The sequence below is a fragment of the Papio anubis genome, chromosome 1, assembly GCF_008728515.1.
Source record: "Papio anubis isolate 15944 chromosome 1, Panubis1.0, whole genome shotgun sequence".
Taxonomy (NCBI): domain Eukaryota; kingdom Metazoa; phylum Chordata; class Mammalia; order Primates; family Cercopithecidae; genus Papio; species Papio anubis.
In genome coordinates, this window is record NC_044976.1 from 127,306,620 (window position 1) to 127,324,777 (window position 18,158).

Sequence of the window (18,158 nt, forward strand, 5' to 3'; positions counted from 1 at the left end):
AGGGAAGTACAGTGCGATATCCTGGTAAAATAGAGGTAGGGGAAGCTAATTTAGTGGAGAGGGGGCCTAAGTTACATAGGCTTGGTGGTGTAAATAACAACAGTAGCTTAATTTCTATAGCACTCCCTCTGCGCCGGTTTGCAGGCATTAGCACCTATGAAGTATGTACTCGTTTCCCTGTTGTATAGGCAAAAAACTGACACCAGCAGTTCCCCCATTCACTCAGCCTCTAAGCAGTGGGGCAGGAATAAAGGCTAACTGCTATACCATATACCTTTCTGAAAGAGTTACAAAGCCAGCACTTATTATCAAAGGGTGGTTGGGAGCAAGGCATTTCGGCGTATCTGGAAATGTGTGGCGATTTGTAAACACTCCTGAGGAGAGCTGGGATCCCAAGAGTAAGGGAAGTTGGCCCAGGTGGGAACGGCTCCCCGGCCCAAGGGCTGCTAGAACCACAAGACTCCAGCCCCGAGCCGCTTCCGGAACCCGCGCGTGCTGGCCCGGCCTCTCCGGGGGCGGGGCGAGGGCGGCGCATGCGCCGGGGTCGGGTCGAGCCGGGCCTGGCAGGGGGCGAGCGCTCTGCGAGCTGGATGTCAGGGGTGCGGAGGCTGCTGAGCCTCGGGCTGCTGGTTGCGGGCTCGCGCCTGCTGCGGATCAAAAGCGAGACCATCGCCTGCCGCTCGGGACCCACCTGGTGGGGACCGCAGCGGCTGAACTCGGGTGGCCGCTGGGACTCAGAGGTCATGGCGAGCACGGCGGTGAAGTACCTGAGGTAGGCGCGGGTCTCGGGTGGCCTGCTCTGCCGCGGGGCGGGGCCTGGGACGGCCGGGCCACCTGCGCGATGGAGAACACGAGGGGCGGGACTCAGGCCGCGGGTTTTCCTCAGCCAGGAGGAGGCCCAGGCCGTGGACCAGGAGCTATTTAACGAATACCAGTTCAGCGTGGACCAACTTATGGAGCTGGCCGGGCTGAGCTGTGCCACAGCCATCGCCAAGGTCAGTGGCACAACTCTCGACCTTTGGGAGCAGCCAGGGAGGAGTCACTGTCCCAGCCCCCTGGCCTAGGCACAAAGGGGTGGGAGAAACAGCTGGGCCAATCTGGTCTATTACCGCCTGAAACCCCGCTGAACCACCCTTGACTCTGCCTTCAGGCATATCCCCCCACGTCCATGTCCAGGAGCCCCCCTACTGTCCTGGTCATCTGTGGCCCGGGGAATAATGGAGGAGATGGTCTGGTCTGTGCTCGACACCTCAAACTCTTTGTAAGTATGTGGGGAGGGACTGTGGGGGAGGAGGGTGTGAGGGCTTTGGGATCTGGGGTTGAATTACCACTTTCTTCCTAGGGCTATGAGCCAACCATCTATTACCCCAAAAGGCCTAACAAGCCCCTCTTCACTGCATTGGTGACCCAGTGTCAGAAAATGGACATCCCTTTCCTTGGGGAAATGCCCTCAGAGGTAGGTGGCTCCAGTTGAATACTTCATCTCCCAGTAACCACTGCCTGTGCTCTGCTCTTCCATCGTGTTTCCAGGCTGAGCTCATTTTAGTGCCTGGTACAGAAGATGCCTAAAGGATGGTATTCAAATAAGTGTGCAAGAGCCTTCTCCCCCTTCATAAAGTGTGCTCCATGAGTCCCACACACCACCTTCTCTAAAGCTTCCCTGCCCTTTCATCTCCCTGGTCCCTCCTTCCACTCTGTAGTCAGATCCTCTTGCCCTAGCATGCAGTAAACACATGATTGCCCCTCAGAGGCCAGAGTGGCTGCCCTATCTGAAACCCTTCCTACAGATGCATGAATTAAGGGATGGGAAATTGGGTAATTTTTTTCCTTAACCCATTTTACAGATGAAGATACTGAGGTGGAGAGAAGTGGTTTGCTTAAAGTCACTGAATTGTATCATGGCAGAGCTGAAACCATAATCTGGCTCTCCTGACTCGGTCTCAGGCTCTCTCACCCTGTAGCCTCCCCAGTGGCGGGCAGGCAGGCACCGAGAACAAAAACTGTCTCGTCTCAGTTTGGCCTGAATCAGTGACCAACTCACACTTTCTCTAGGCCTCAGGCTGCCCTCTGAATGAGATACAATACTTGTGTCTCTGTGAATGGTCTGCAGGTGCAGAGGACAGCCCTCTCCAGTTAAGGCTGTTTGTGCAGCTGCTGGCTCTGACATCCTTTTCCTGCTCCACCACAGCCCACGATGATTGATGAACTGTATGAGCTGGTGGTGGATGCCATCTTTGGCTTCAGCTTCAAGGGCGATGTTCGGGAACCGTTCCACAGCATCCTGAGCGTCCTGAAGGGACTCACTGTGCCCATTGCTAGCATCGACATTCCCTCAGGTGCTGGGACCCAGAAGGTGGGGCAGGGGTGGGCGGAGATTGGGGCCCTACCCTCCTGACTCTTGCCCACACCAAGTCTAAAATAATTTTAGTCTAGAGGGGCAGAACACAGCTTTCTGGACCCCCATCAGGGCTGGGGAACAGCGTTCAGAAGTCCCCTTTACATGTTGGCCCCATGAAGAGACCACGGCCCAAGGGTACGTGGAGCTTGTTGGATCAGAGTTCCTCAGGTGGGAACTGAGGGGACTTCCCACTTCTCTGGGACTAGGGTAAAATAAGGTGTAGAAGGGGATGAGACATCTGGCCTCTTCCTGAATACCACCCTCTTTTCAGGATGGGACGTGGAGAAGGGAAACTCTGGAGGGATCCAGCCAGACTTGCTCATCTCCCTCACAGCCCCCAAAAAATCTGCAACCCAGTTTACTGGTCGCTACCATTACCTGGGGGGTCGTTTTGTGCCACCTGCTCTGGAAAAGAAGTACCAGCTGAATCTGCCACCCTACCCTGACACCGCGTGTATCTATCGTCTGCAGTGAGGGAAGGTGGGTGGGTATTCTTCCCAATAAAGACTTAGAGCCCCTCTCTTCTGGAACTGTGGAGTCCTGGCAGCTCCTCTGGCAATAAAGGTCAGTGAATGGTGGAAATCAGGGAACAACCCTGGGGATTGGGTGCCATCTCTCTGGGAGTAACACAACGGGCAAGAGGTTGCTATGGTATTTGGAAACAATGAAAATGGACTGTTAGATGCCAAGTGAGTTGTGCTGTCCTTTACACAATTCTTACTCATTTGGGACACAGACAAGGAGCTACGTTCACTTATCAGTGTAGCAAGACTACAAGGAGGTTAACAGAAGGAATTTCCTCAAAGGCCTCCAAGAAGTATCTTCTAATTTGTATTCAGGACCTTCCCAGGCTGGGAACAGAGAGCCAGTCAGTCCTAGCCAGTTATCTCTAGGCTAGGAGCCCAAGATGATGTTTGTTATTCATTTGGTAGTGCTAGGAACTGGCAACTGTGGGCTAAATCTAGCCCATAGACCTAAATTTGTGTTTTTCTTAACCTTCACAATATTTAAAAATCAGAGCACTTCACATAGGTCTACATTTTCAGCTTCTTTTAATTTTAGCAGGAATGCTCCTTCAAAGGGTATCTGCATTCCTGTTCCCACAGCCCCCAGCATTCCTTATCCTTTAGCTGCCTGGCTTCTCTAGGCACCTGAGTTTATGATCCTGGGTTAGAAGCTGCAGAGGTGACTATGCTGACTCCCTCAACTAAGGGTTGGTACTACCGCTTGCTCCTCTCAGCAGCTGACGTCCCAGAGATCAGTTTCCTTTCTGGGAGGGACTCCTCATTGAGTGGGGGTGCAGAAGACCTGCAGACCTGCATCAACCCTGGTCTTCGAGGCTTCAACTCCTGAAAATCAATCAATGGAGCCCCACCTTGACCAGACCTTTAGTCTCTCTTCTGTTTCTTCTTTTTGGCTTTCTGGCTGATGCTGATTTCAGCTCTTTCCTTCTTGGCATGCTGCTGCCTCTTCCTCTTACCTCTGCTGCTTGAGCCAGTGTGTGCTCCGCTCTCTGCTTCCCTAGCCCCGCCATCCTCCTCATCCTTTACATCCAAGATGTCCTCCTCCTCTTCATGCTGCTGTCTTTTCTTCTTGCTTCTCCGATCATTGCACGTTCTGCTCTCTGCTTCCCTGGTTCCACCACCTAAAACAGTTTCCTCATCTCCATCTTCTAGGTTCAAGTCCTCCTCCTGTTGCTGCCTCTTTTTTCTTCGGCTGCATGGGTCAGCGTACGCTCTGCTCTCTACCTCCTCTGTCCTGACACTGCCTGCAGCCTCCTTGCCTTTTCCTCCTTCCTCCAAGACCCCCATCTTCTCCTCTTCATGGTGCCACCTCTTCTTTTTCTTCACTTTCCTGAGGGACTGATGGGCTTGCTCTCTGCTATTCAATTCCCCAAGCCCACTTGTTCCTGCGGCATCCTCCTCCTCATTCCCTTTAGTTGTACCCTCTCTTTCATCTGAGACCTTTCCTTCTTGATGTCGCCTTTTCTTCTTCTTGCTTTTTCTGATGTTCTGCTCAGCGTGTTTTGGGTGCTTTTCATCTGCATCATTCCTTTCAGATGCTGTAGCTTCTTCCTCCTCTTTCTGCTTCCTTTTCTTTTTCTTTTTTTGCGGGGGCTTGCTCTCTGACTGCGGTTGAGGGGCCCCAGGGTCCTGGCCTTTGAGACGAGCCAGGAAGGCCTGCTCCTGGGCCTCTAGGCGAGCAAGCTTGGCCTTCATCGTGATCCCAAGACGGGCAGCCCTGAAACAGACAGGGTCCAAGTCAGAGCAAGGGTATCAGGGGAAATGGGCCTAGTCCTTAAGCCTGCAGGGAAAGTTGGTGGAGGGTAGAAGGAGTGGGGAGCTGCCTATCTTCAGGCAATAGATGGGTAGGTAATAGGAATCATTTCCCTGGGGTAAAAAGAATCAGGAGGTGGCACAGGCCATGCTCAAAGGTGGGGAGAAAAGAAGCGAGCTCAAGGAGCTGACCACTACTTACTTATGTGCTGTTCGCCCTTCACAGGCTTGGAGCAGCATCTCATCAGTCAGACTGTTAGGGGAGATCGGCAGTTACAAACAGACCCGGTAGAAAGGCTTGACCTCTCTTCCTTCTAAAACATTCCTTCAACACTGAGTTCTTGTTCAGGACCTGGCACTTTTTGAGGTACTAGGGATACAAAGATTAGTACAACACAGTTCCACCCACCACCAAGAAGCCCCCAGTCAAGCATTAGACTCAGCCCTTTCTCTTACCATCTAAGGACATCTCCTCCCACATTCCCCAAGAGCTAAAATGAAGTCTCACATCTTTGGGGACTTGGGCCCCTGGTTGTCATCATCACTGCAGCTCTCCAAGTCTTTGTGTGGCTTCTCTCCACTTGAAGTCAACGTGGCCATCTAGGAGGGGTCACGGGGGTGGACAAGGCCTTCTCAACACCACTACCATCCTTATTCCCTTGTGGAAGCCCCCTAAGAATTCATAGCTCCTGGCAGGAGTTTGCCAGCCCCCACCATTGCTCCTTGAGGAGCCACAGGGAGGCATGCCATCCTGCATACTTGAACTTGGATAGGAGTTGGGCTGCTGGTGCTGGGATGTGCAGCAGCTTTGCCCTCTCTGGCCTACAACTGGCTGGTGAGCAGAAGAAGAAGAGAAAATGCTCTGATTCATCAGGTCTTCACAGTGGACAAGTGCCAGTGACTGGCAGTAAAGATGCCCCGCTCCACCCCAACCATAGTAACTGTTCATAGTACCTTCATTTAATCAGACTGAGAGTCTACTATGGGCCACAGAGTTGGGGATTCCGAGTGGAGTAAGAATGAGATGCGCCCAGCCCAGATAGAATCTACATAGGCAATTATGATGGAAGTGTTGCCTGTGATAGAGGAAGGGTACTCAACTCAGACTTCAGAGAATGACTTCTAAAAGTAACTGATGTATGAGCTGAGCTCTGGAGGATAAGAAGAACTCAGCAGGTAAAGGGGGAAAGGGAGAAGAATGTCCCAAGCAGAGGGAGCAACATGTGCAATAACCTGAAGATGGAAGAATGTGGTGCCTTCAAAGAAAAGAAACAGATTGGACTCTGTTAGGCTAATGGTTAGGCTAAAGTGTAGTGGTCCTGGAGAAAAGTGAAAAGAGATGAGGCTGGAGATGGCAGGAACAGGCATGCAGGGCCATATAAGCCAGTCCGATAAATCTGGATTGTGTCATCCTAGGTCAAAGAAGACCCAGTGACATGATGACATTTATGTTTTAGAACACTCTGGATGCTTTGTGGAGGAGTCCATCCTCCACAAAGGTTGGGGTGGGGAGTGAGACTAAAGGTGTCCTTAGGAGGCTGCTGGAAAAAGAAATTAGGCAAGAGATGATGATGGCCTGAAGTAGGATAGTAGATGGTAACAGAGATGTAGAGAAATGGGAAAGATTTGCTAGGTAACATGTATAGCCCTTAGCACATAATGACCATTACATGTTAGCTTCCTTCTGTTGGCACAGTAAAAAGTGGAGGCCTGAAGACCTGGGTTCCACTCCTGTTTGCCATTGCCATTACTAGCCAGCCGTGGGCTCTTCAGCAAACCACTTTTCACCCTTTTAGCCACATCTGCAAAGCAGGGATGGTCTAGATAATCTCTCAGGTCTCCTCTGGCTTCTCTTTTTTTTTTTTTTGAGACGGAGTCTCGCTCTGTCACCCAGGCTGGAGTGCAGTGGCGCAATCTCGGCTCACTGCAACCTCCGCCTCCCAGGTTCACACCATTCTCCTGCCTCAGCCTCCCACGTAGCTGGGACTACAGGTGCCTGCCACCACACCCAGCCAATTTTTCTGTATTTTTTAGTAGAGAAGGGGTTTCACTGTGCTAGCCAGGATGGTCTCAATCTCCTGACCTTGTGATCCACCCACCTCAGCCTCCCAAAGTACTGGGATTACAGGCGTGAGCCACCGTGCCCGGCCTCCTCTGGCTTCTAAGTCCTTTGAATTAGATGTCCCCTGGCCCCCCCAAAATTTGGCAGCTCCTGACTTAAAGAGACTGTACCCTACCTCTCACTCCCTATTGCTGCTCCCTTAACAGATGGCAGGATCCATGGAACCTGAAGATCTCAATTCCTGCTGAGGGTCTGGGCAGTCTAAGTAAGCAACAACAAGGCTGGTCACAGGATCCCACTATGTTAGGAAAGTCCTGAGAATTGATAAGGCATACAAGGCAACTGTTCAGGCCCCAGGGAGACCAGGGAAGAGAAAAAGGATGGACGCTGTTACCCAGTCTCTAATACCTTCACAAACTTCTGATACAGCAAGTTGGGCTTGGGATGATTGTAACGGGTGGTCTCCTTAGAAAGGCTCCTTATCTGTACTCCATCCTGTAGAGAATTATCAGTACCAGTGAATGGGTGACATACCATGACTGCCTACCCCACAGGTCCCAGGCCCTTTGTTCCATGTGCCCATCTATCAAGAGCTCATACCTGCCCAGTTTCCACTACCAAGTTGGCCGCAGTCTTGTTGAAGAGCTCATTCCACCAGTGGTTTGTGAACTCCTTGGCAGGGTCGTGTCCCACCTGCCAGGGGAATAAGTATGAGCTCTGAGTGCCTGCCTCACCTGCCCTTAAGGGTTCCTTCTCCCATGCATGCTAACCTTCCTCAGTCCACCCAGTCTTACCCCATGAGTGTCTTGCTTCAGTGTCACCCTGAGAGCCTGGGTGATACCATTCTCCTTCCGGCCGAGACCTTTGCCTGCAGAGGACAGTGAGCGACTTGGCTTATTCTCCTGCCTGCTGTGAGACCTCACAAGGCACGCCCCCCACAGGCCTCTTGCCATTTCACACACCTGACATTGGGGTATACTGTGTACCTCTCAGAAGACCTCCCAGCTCCTTTCTTTCTAATACCACTCCATATAGTCCCCTGCCTTTGTGTGAGCCTGAACTATCTCTTCCTTCATAATTCTTTTGGAAGAGAGGCCATGTCTCTTCTTCTCTCCCCTAGTCCTCCCAACCACAACTTCTTCATTATCCACTGTCAAATTTCTTCCTTTCTTCCCTTTTCTGGGAAAGTCAGAAATTTTCTTCTGCAAATTTCCCTTTAAACTAGCTTTTCCTCCTTTAAATAAAGGAGGGCGGTAATCCAGGATGATGCCTTTCTCCTGGGCAGAAGGTAGGCAGGGAGTTGGGGGATGTAAGAGACCCCATGGGGATCACCTTGAGTCCATCCATGCTTTAACAACTGCTCCTCAGCAAACTTCATCCCACGACTCTTGACCTCTGGGGTGACATTCATGGTGAGAAAAAGGTCTCTATCCTCAGACTTTCACCAGAGAAGAAGAGGTGATATCATCCTTTTAAGAAGAAAGGAGAAAGTGCCCAAACAGCCATCAGTTCCATCCTGACTGCTTGTTAAGAATTCTCTGCTAGTTGGGTGCAGTGGCACACACCTGTAGCCACAGCTACATGGGAGGCTGAGGCAGGATTGCTTGAGTCCAGCCGGGGCAGTATAGCAAGAACCCCCTCTTAGAAAAAGAATAAAGCAGCCAGGTGCAGTGGTTCACATTTGTAATCCCAGCACTTTGGAAGGCCAAGGTAGGAGGATCACTTGAGCCCAGGAGTTCCAGACCAGTGTGGGCAACATAGTGAAACCATCTCTAGAAAAAAATAAAAAATTAAAAAGAAAGAAAAAAGAATTCTCTTTCCTGAGCCCTGGGGCGAGAGAGAGGAAGGAGGTGGCCTGGTCTTTGGGGAGCTCCCTATCTGGCTACAGAAAGACCAGCATATAGAGAAGTCAAGGATGAATGGTGTCAATTCTGATACCTAAATTTATGGTGTGCTCACCACATGCCAGGATGTGCTGAGACTTTACAAAGATTATTTCATTTAATCTTCCCAGCCCATTCGGGGGAATATTAGCCTATTTTACAAATGAGTAAAGTAAGGCCTAAAGAGGTTAAGGAACTTCAAGGTCACACAGGTTAACATGTAGAATTCAAGCCCAGGCAGCTTGTCTGCAGAATCTATACTCTACCACTACATAGTATCTCTCAAAATATATTACCTTGTAAAAACAAAGCTAATGAGGTGCTTATTAACCTAAGTCATAAGATAATGGTACTTGGTAGAGACCAGATCCTGTACTTATGCTTCAGCATTTACACTGTCCTCTTGGTGTGGGGGCTACACACTTCTCACACACCACTGCAGTATTTCAGTCTGGCTGGAGTTCTCCTTTTGAAAGTGTCCAACTTAGGAAGGGCACTCTTATTGAGCACTTAATGCATAACAGGTGGATTACACATATTGATATACTGTCATAATAACTCAGTCAATTTTTTTTTTTTTTTTTTTTTTGAGACAAGGTTGCTCTGTCACCTAGGCTGGATGGAGTGGAGTGCAGTGGCACGATCATGGCTCATTGCAGCCTCAAACTCCCAGGCTCAAGCAATCCTCCCACCTCAGCCTCCCGAGTAGCTGGGACCACAGGCACATGCCACCACGCCTGGCTAATTTTTGTATTTTTTTTTTTTTTTTTGTACAGACAGGGTTTTGCCATGTTTCCCAGGCTGGTCTCTAATTCTTGGGCTCAAGCGATCTGCCCACCTCTGCTTTCCAAAATGCTGGGATTACAGGCATGAGCCACTGTCTGGGCTTAACTCATTTAATCTTGATAGTCCTGTGAGATAGATATTATTCTTATTTTGCAAAAGAGGAAAACAAGGCCTGGGTTTCTTGCCTAAGGTAACATGGCAAATGATGGAGCTGGAATTGCATGTTGGAGCTGGAATGAGCCCGAGTCGCCTGACTCCAAAGTGGTCCTCTGTCTTTTTTTTTTTTTTTTTTGAGACAGAGTTTCGCTCTTGTTGCCCAGGCTGGAGTGCAATGGCACAATCTTGGCTCACTGCAACCTCCGCCTCCCAGCGTCAAGCGATTCTCCTGCCTCAGCCTCCCGAGTAGCTGGGACTACAAGGATCATGCCACCACGCCCGGCTAATTTTTGTATTTTTAGTAGAGACGGGGTTTCACCATACTGGCCAGGCTGGTCTCGAACTCCTGACCACTCGCCTCGACCTCCCAAAGTGCTGGGATTACAGGGGTGAGCCAAGGCGCCCGGCCAAGGACTGATGTTCTTCATCACTACACTCTTCAGTCTCTTATAGCTCTTTGTGCTTTCTCCCGTAAGACCACAGCCTAAGCCTTGTCGCAGTAATTGAAAACTACATGCCCTGGAAGTTAAGAGATCGGCTTTATTCCGCAACTCCAGAGCACGTAACGCGGCGCCAGAATTCTAGAACGCATTCAGTCGTTATTTGTTGAACTGAATGGCATAGTTAGGAATGGCTTTACCGGATTTTCAATGGATAACTGTACAGAAGCTGTGCGCCCCAGTCTTTCTGAAACCTGTGATCACACTTTGGGCACTGTCCCCTCTACAGTCAATCTGCGTTTTCAGAAGTGGCCCCAGGTGCACTAGTCTTACAGCTGTCCTCAAGAGCCGGCTGCCCTTTCCCTAGGCTTCCTTCCTCCTGAGGTCTAAATTCCAGCCCTCCTACCGCAGTGCCACTTGGGTAAAAATACTCCGCTCCTCTCACGTTTGCTACTAAGCTCGGGCTCCGACTACCACCGTTCGGGGGAAGGGAGCCCCTTACCGTCAATGAGGGGTCCTCTCCTCGGAAACATGTGCCAAACCTGACTTGTGCGCCGCCATCTTCCCGGAAATGCCGTTTGTTCCTTCTAGGCTGTCGAAACCATAGAGACGTCCGCTGGAACCAAAATCGCGGTCCTCCCAGGAGAAACCATTGCGGAGGCCAATTTGCCGATATGGTTGCCATAGAAACTGGGACCTGAAGTGTGCCCATTTTCGGAGGTTCCGAGGCTGTTCCACTTGCCTCATCCCTGCATTCCTTGAGCAGCCAAGGGACTTCAGTACTAACTGGCCCTCTCAGGATGCCAAGAACGCTATGTGTCCTACACTGAGCTAGTCCCAGGCACAAATACGAGGAAGAAAAACTCTAGGGAAGCATTGAGAGTAGCCTGAGAAATTCGTGGAGGCAGAATGGATGATAGCTGTGTCCTGATTTTGCAGGGTTGAATACTCATGAATACTCAGCCTTCACAGGAACAGTTATTTATAAAAGCCTAGAGACTAGACATCTCAGTATGTTCATCAAGCACTTTATTTATTATTATTATATATATTTTTTAATTTTTTATTTTTTCTGAGACAGGGTCTCACTCTGTCGCCCAGACTTGAGTGCAGTGGTGCGATCTCGGCTCACTGCAGCCTCCGCCTCCTGGGCTCAAGTGATCCTCCCATCTCAGCCTCGTGAGTAGCTGGGACCACAGACATGCACAACCACGCCTGGCTAATTTTTGTAGGTTTTGTAGGGAAGGGGCCTTGCCATGTTGTCCAGGCTGGTCTCCAATTTCTGGCCTCAAGTGATACGCACGCCTCGGTTTCCCAAAGTGCTGGGATTACAGGCGTAAGCCACCATGACCGGCCTCATCAAACACTTTTTGACTCACCACTGTGTGCCAGAACTTGTCCCTTTGGTACTGAGGGATACAAGGATGCTTAAGACACAGGTCTTGATTTCAGGGAACACCTAGTCTAGCCTGGGGTTGGGACTTTGGGTGGGATCAGATGGAGGACATGGCCAGTGGAACTTGGAGAAAGATACAGGATAGGAAAGACGCGGTGGTTCATGCCTGTAATCCCAGCACTTTAGGAGGCCAAGACAGGCAGAGATAGCTTGAGCCCAGAAGTTCAAGACCAGCCTGGGCAACATGGCGAGGCACCGACTGTACTAAAAATACCAAAAAAAAAAAAAAAAAAAAAAAGAACCCGGGCATGGTGGTGCACAGCTGTGGGTCCCAGAGGCTGAGGTGGGAGGATGGGGAGGGCGAAGGTTGCAGTGAGCCAGAAAGAAAAAAAAAAAAAAAAAAGATGCAGGATCCCAGAATGCATGCCAGGCTGAGGAGTTTGGACTTGCCGTATGGGTATGAGGATCTATTGAGCAGAGGAGGGAAAGAAGATATTGCAAACAAGTCAGCAAGAGGGACTGCACATGCCCCTACCCCTGCAAGCTGTTCCTTTGCCTCACTGAGCCACCCAAGAACTAAAACTCGAGAAAAGCATCCCTTTCTGCCTCCCCATATCGGTATTTCCGTTCACTTAGCGCCCCCTAGAAACTGCCAAACAGAAAAATCGCCATTTCACAGGAAAGCCTTGTCATAATTGCTCTGTATCTCATACCCATTCATCCCCATAATTTTTTTCCATAAAATTAATTTTACTTTCAAAACATGCTACATGGGGACAATACTTTAAACAATGGATCTTAATTACTGGAATTTTAGACACTTGCAGAAGGGATGTGGGATGCTTCAAAGGCATTCCTTCGAGGTGGATTCAGCAGAGGAACATTTTGTGAAGGAGAGTCAGATCTGACTCCTTTTCCCATTCTGCCACTCACTATGTGACCTTGAACAATTTTTTTTTTTTTTAGATGGGGTTTCCCTGTGTTTCCCAGGCTGGCCTTGGACTCCTGGGCTCAAATGATCCTCCTGCCTCAGCCTCCCAAGTTGCTGTGAGTACAGGTGCATACCACTATGCCAGGGCAAACTTGAGTTGCGTTGTAGCATCCTGCAGCCACTGAGAAAATTCCACAGACAGGGCTTCAGTTCCCACCCCCCACACCCCACCTCTCCATTTCTTCTACCCCTTCTATCTAAAATATATGTGTGTGTGTATTACATACAAAATTGTTATGTAGAATATTTCATATACATGTATGTGTATTTATATATGAAATATATACTTATATATATGAAATATATAAGAAGTTTTAAAATTCTTTTTTATTTTTTTTTATTTTTTGAGACGGAGTCTCGCTCTGTCGCCCAGGCTGGAGTGCAGTGGCCGGATCTCAGCTCACTGCAAGCTCCGCCTCCTGGGTTCACGCTATTCTCCTGCCTCAGCCTCCTGAGTAGCTGGGACTATAGGCGCCCGCCACCTCGCCCGGCTACTTTTTTGTATTTTTTAGTAGAGACGGGGTTGCACCATGTTAGCCAGGATGGTCTCGATCTCCTGACCTCATGATCCGCCCATCTCGGCCTCCCAAAGTGCTGGGATTACAGGCTTGAGCCACCGCGCCCGGCCAGAAGTTTTAAAATTCTTAATGAGGTCACCCTCAAGGACCCTTTCCAACCTAGAGTTTTTGCATGACGCACTTTGCCAGCCACTCTCAAAACTTAATGACCATAAATCTTTGAATCAAGATTCCTAGTCTGGCCTAAGTCTTTGAGCTTACTATTCTGTCTGACTCACTCATTCAATAAATATTTATTAAAGGTCTCCTATATACTAAGGGCTAGAGGTATAAAAAGGTCCATCTCTTGTCCTGTCAGGCCTCATGATCTTGTGGGGGTTTAAACTAATTACCAGGCATTTATATCATTGAGTAATCAGAGTTATGGCAAGGTCAGGACACAGTGCTATGGGGATAAGATAAGAAGCATCTGACCCTGTCTAAGACCCCTGGGAACTTCTTGAAGAAGTCATTGAGGCTGCAGCCTGTCCCTGGGGGCTATGAGGGATCGCAAGAGAAATGGGTCTCAAGGAGTTCGCAGTTTAATGGGGTCTCATACCACCTCACAAGGGTAGAAATAGAGGCCATTATGAGAGAAAAAGAATACATGAATACTTGAAATGGCCTGAAATCAGATAACAGGATGCATAGAAATATTTATTACAGTGATATTTATAAAATGGAAAAATTGGAAAGAATCAAAATATCTTACAACAGGAGAAAGGCTAAATAAATTACAGTGTAAACATACAATGGACTAATGTGTAGTCTTCAACAATGATGTTGAAGAATTCTTTTTTTTCCTTTTTTTTTTTTTTAGATGCAGTCTCTCTCTGTCGCCAGGCTGGAGTGCAGTGGCATGATCTTGGTTCACTGCAACCTCCAGCTCCTGGGTTCAAGCAATTCTGCCTCAGCCACCTGAGTAGCTGGGATTACAAGTGCACGCCACCACGCCCAGCTAATTTTTGTATTTTTAGTAGAAATGGGATTTCACCATGTTGGCCAGTATGGTCTCGATCTCTTGACCTCATGATCTGCCTGCCTTGGCCTCCCAAAGTACTGGGATTAAAGGCGGAGCCACCGTGCCCAGCCAAAGAATTCTTTTTTTTTTTTTTTTTTTGAGACAGAGTCTCGCTCTGTCGCCCAGGCTGGAGTGCAGTGGCCGGATCTCAGCTCACTGCAAGCTCCGCCTCCTGGGTTCACGCCATTCTCCTGCCTCAGCCTCCCGAGTAGCTGGGACTACAGGCGCCCACCACCTCGCCTGGCTAGTTTTTTGTATTCTTTTTTTTTTTTAGTAGAGACGGGGTTTCACCGTTTTAGCCAGGATGGTCTCGATCTCCTGACCTCATGATCCGCCCGTCTCGGCCTCCCAAAGTGCTGGGATTACAGGCTTGAGCCACCGCGCCCGTCCTAGCCGAAGAATTCTTAATAGCTTGGGTACATGTCTGTGATATAATTGAAATGAAAAAAGAAGATACAAAATGTTACCTACAGTAAGAACCTATCTATGTTAAAAATTCATAGGCAATAGGATCAAAAGTAATAAAATACTTAGGAATAAATTTAACAAAAGAAGTGCAAGCTTTATACATTGAAGCTTCAAAACCTCATTGAAAGAAACTAAGAAGAGCTAAATAAATGGAAAGATATCCTGTATTCATGGAATAGAAGACAATATTGTTAAGATGACAATACTCTCCAAATTGATATATAAATTAAACACAATCTCTATAAAAAAATCCCAGCTGGTTTCTTTTTTTTTTTTTTTTTTTTGCATAAATCAACAAGCCTATCCTAGAATTCATATAGAAATGCAAAGGACCAGCTGGGAGCGGTGGCTCAGACCTGTAATCCCAGCACTTTGAGAGGCTGAGGCGGGAGGATCATTTGAGGTCAGGAGTTCAAGACCAGCCTGACCAATATGGTGAAACCCCGTCTCTACTAAAACTACAAAAATTAACTGGGTGTGGTGGCACGAGTCTGTAATCCCAGCTATTTGGGATGCTGAGGCATGAGGATCGCTTGAACCTGGGAAGTAGAGGTTGCAGTGAGCTGAGATCATACCACTGTACTCCAGCCTAGGCGACAGGATGAGACTCTGTCTGAAAAAGAAAAAAAAAAAACCAAAAACGAGAGAGAGAGAAAAGAATAGAAATGCAGGCTGGGTGCGGTGGCCCACGCCTGTAATCCTAGCACTTTTCAAGGCCGACATGGTCAGATTACCTGAGGTCGGGAGTTCAAGACCAGCCTGGCCAACATGGTGAAACCCTGTCTCTACTAAAAAAAAAAAAAAAAATTTCAAAAAATGAGTTGGGTGCAGTGGTGCATGCCTGTAATCCCAGCTACTCTGGAGGTTGATGCCGGAGAATCGCTTGAGCCCAAGAGGCCGAGGTTGCAGTGAGCCAAGATCATAGCCTGGGCTACAGAGCGAGACTTGGTCTCAAAAAAAAAAAAAAAAAAAAAAAAAAAAAAAAAAAAAAAAAGCAAAGGGCCAGAATAGCCATAGAAATCTTTTTTTTTTTTTTGAGACGGAGTCTCGCTCTGTTGCCCAGGCTGGAGTGCAGTGGCCGGATCTCAGCTCACTGCAAGCTCCGCCTCCCGGGTTTACGCCATTCTCCTGCCTCAGCCTCCCGAGTAGCTGGGACTACAGGCGCCCGCCACCTCGCCCGGCTAAGTTTTTGTATTTTTTAGTAGAGACGGGGTTTCACCGTGTCAGCCAGGATGGTCTCGATCTCCTGACCTCGTGATCCGCCCGTCTCGGCCTCCCAAAGTGCTGGGATTACAGGCTTGAGCCACCGTGCCCGGCCGCCATAGAAATCTTTAAAAGGAAGAAAGTTGTAGGACTCACACTTCCTGATTTCAAAACTTACTACAAAGCTACAGACTGTGTGGTTTTCAAAGAAGATAGACATATAGATCAATGTAATGTAGTGGAATTGAGAATCCAGAAATAAACCCATACGTTTATGGGCAATTGATTTTGAACAAGAGTGCCAAAACAGTTCATTGGAGAAAGAATAGTCTTTTCAACAAATGGTGTTGACCGGGCATGGTGGCTCATGCCTATAATCCCAGCACTTTGGGAGGTCAAGGCAAGAGGATCACTTGAGCTCAGGAGTTTGAGACTAGCCTGGGCAACATAGTGAGACATCGTCTCTACTAAGAATAAAAATTAGGCTGGGCGTGGTGGCTCACGCCTATAATCCTAACACTTTGGGAGGCCAAGGTGGGTGGATCACCTGAGGTCAGGAGTTCGACACCAGCCTGGCTAACATGGCGAAACCCCATCTTAGCCAGCATAGTGGCAGGCGCCTATAATCCCAGCTACTCAGGAGGCTGAGGCAGGAGAATCGCTTGAACCCAGGAGGCAGAGGTTGCAGTGAGCCAAGACTGTGCCACTTCACTCCAGCCTGGACAAAAAAGCGAAACTCCATGTCAAAAAAAAAAAAAAAAAATTGCCGGGCGCAGTGGCTCAAGCCTGTAATCCCAGCACTTTGGGAGGCCAAGACGGGCGGATCACGAGGTCAGGAGATCGAGACCATCCTGGCGAACACGGTGAAACCCCGTCTCTACTAAAAAAAAAAAATACAAAAAACTAGCCAGGCAAGGTGGCGGGCGCCTGTAGTCCCAGCTACTCGGGAGGCTGAGGCAGGAGAATGGCGTAAACCCGGGAGGCAGAGCTTGCAGTGAGCTGAGATCCGGCCACTGCACTCCAGCCTGGGCGACAGAGCGAGACTCCGTCTCAAAAAAAAAAAAAATAAAAAAAATAAATAAATAAATAAATAAATAAATAAATAAAAATAAAAATTAAAAAATTAACTGAACGTGGTGGCCCATGCCCATAGTGCCAGCTACTTGGGAGGCTGAAGTGGGAGAATTGCTTGGAGTCTGAGAGGTCAAGGTTACAGTGAGCTGTGGTTGTACCACTGTGCTTCAGCTTGGGTGACAGAGTGAGATTCTGTCTCAAGGAAAGAATCCTGTGAAGTCAATTTAGCATGAAGCCCTCCACTCTTTTTTTTTTGACAGGGTTTTTCTCTGTTGCTCAGGCTGGAGTGCAGTGGCATGATCATGGCTCCCTGCAGCCTCGACCTCCTGGACTCAAGCAATCCTCCCACTTCAGCCTCCCAAGTAACTGGAGCCACAGGCATGGCCCACCACACCTGGCTAATTTTTGTATTTTTTGTAGAGACGGGGTTTTACCATGTTGCCCAGACTGGTCTCCAACTCCTGGGTTCAAGCGTTCCTCCCGCCTTGGCCTCCCAAAGTACTGGGATTGCAGGAGTGCGCCACCTTGTCCAGCCTAAGCCCCTTACTCTTGATACCTGATCACCCTTGATATCTGATCAGGTTCCTCATCCTTCACCATCCATCAGGTGATATCTGATTACCTCAACCTGTCTTCGGCAAGAATCTTGTAAGGTTTTAGTGCAAATCCCCTTTACCCCTGGTGTTTTCTCTTAATAATTTCCCATCTCCTGACCTCCACCCTACACCTCAGTTATAAATTCCTGCTTCCCATGCTGTATTGAGAGTTGAGCGCAATTTCTCTTTCTGCCCCACTGCAAAATCCCATTGTCATGGTCCCTATACCTATCACAATGGTCCTGAATAAAGTCTGCCTTACCATGCTTTGACAAGTGTCACTGAATAATCTTTTTCTTTAACAAGATATTTTCCCTTCATTAAAAATTGTCTATAATTAATGTACTTTTTTTCAGGAAAGTGATTTTAAAATAACAAATGGTTTTGGGAGGTCGAGGTGGGTGAAAGACCTGAGGTCAGGAGTTCAAGACCAGCCTGGCCAACATGGCAAAACCCCATCTCTACTAAAAATACAAAATTTAACCAGGCGTGATGGTACACGCCTGTAGTTCCAGCCACTCGGGAGGCTGAGGCAGGGGCATTGGCTTGAACTCAGGAGGTGGAGGTTATAGTGAGCCGAGATTGGAACACTGCACTCCAGTCTGGGTGACAGAGCAAGACTCCATCTCAAAAAACAAAAACAAAAACAAAAACAATCAAGAAATGGCTACAAATGAGAGTCCCTGAGTGCTGAGGGAGGTGGGGCAGAGGTGAGGTGCGTATGACTGGCCACAGGGGAAGACCTTCAGGAGGAAGTATGTGTGGCCCCTGAGACTGACTACTGAACCTTGAATGCCTCTCCACATGCCTGAAGCAGAATTAAATCCTAAAAATTAAGGCACTGTGTTATT

At 48.6% G+C, this 18,158-nt stretch overlaps 2 protein-coding genes across 2 annotated transcripts; one reads left to right on the plus strand and one right to left on the minus strand.

Annotated features, from left to right (window-relative positions):
- Positions 1 to 301: 301 nt before the first annotated feature.
- NAXE (NAD(P)HX epimerase) lies at positions 302 to 3,087 on the plus strand. The gene is made up of 6 exons (XM_003892832.3): positions 302 to 772; positions 887 to 995; positions 1,151 to 1,261; positions 1,343 to 1,456; positions 2,189 to 2,336; positions 2,670 to 3,087. Exons 1-6 carry the CDS (start codon positions 534 to 536, stop codon positions 2,870 to 2,872), a joined length of 924 nt encoding a protein of 307 aa, XP_003892881.2. The 5' UTR covers positions 302 to 533; the 3' UTR covers positions 2,873 to 3,087.
- A 340-nt stretch (positions 3,088 to 3,427) lies between these two features.
- On the minus strand, positions 3,428 to 10,712 carry GPATCH4 (G-patch domain containing 4). The gene is given in 9 exon segments (XM_009183643.4): positions 3,428 to 4,048; positions 4,051 to 4,639; positions 4,877 to 4,927; positions 5,183 to 5,274; positions 7,145 to 7,231; positions 7,337 to 7,429; positions 7,531 to 7,604; positions 8,069 to 8,205; positions 10,504 to 10,712. Coding segments are annotated over 8 exon segments (1,110 nt in total). The 5' UTR covers positions 8,148 to 8,205; positions 10,504 to 10,712; the 3' UTR covers positions 3,428 to 4,003.
- Positions 10,713 to 18,158: the final 7,446 nt, after the last annotated feature.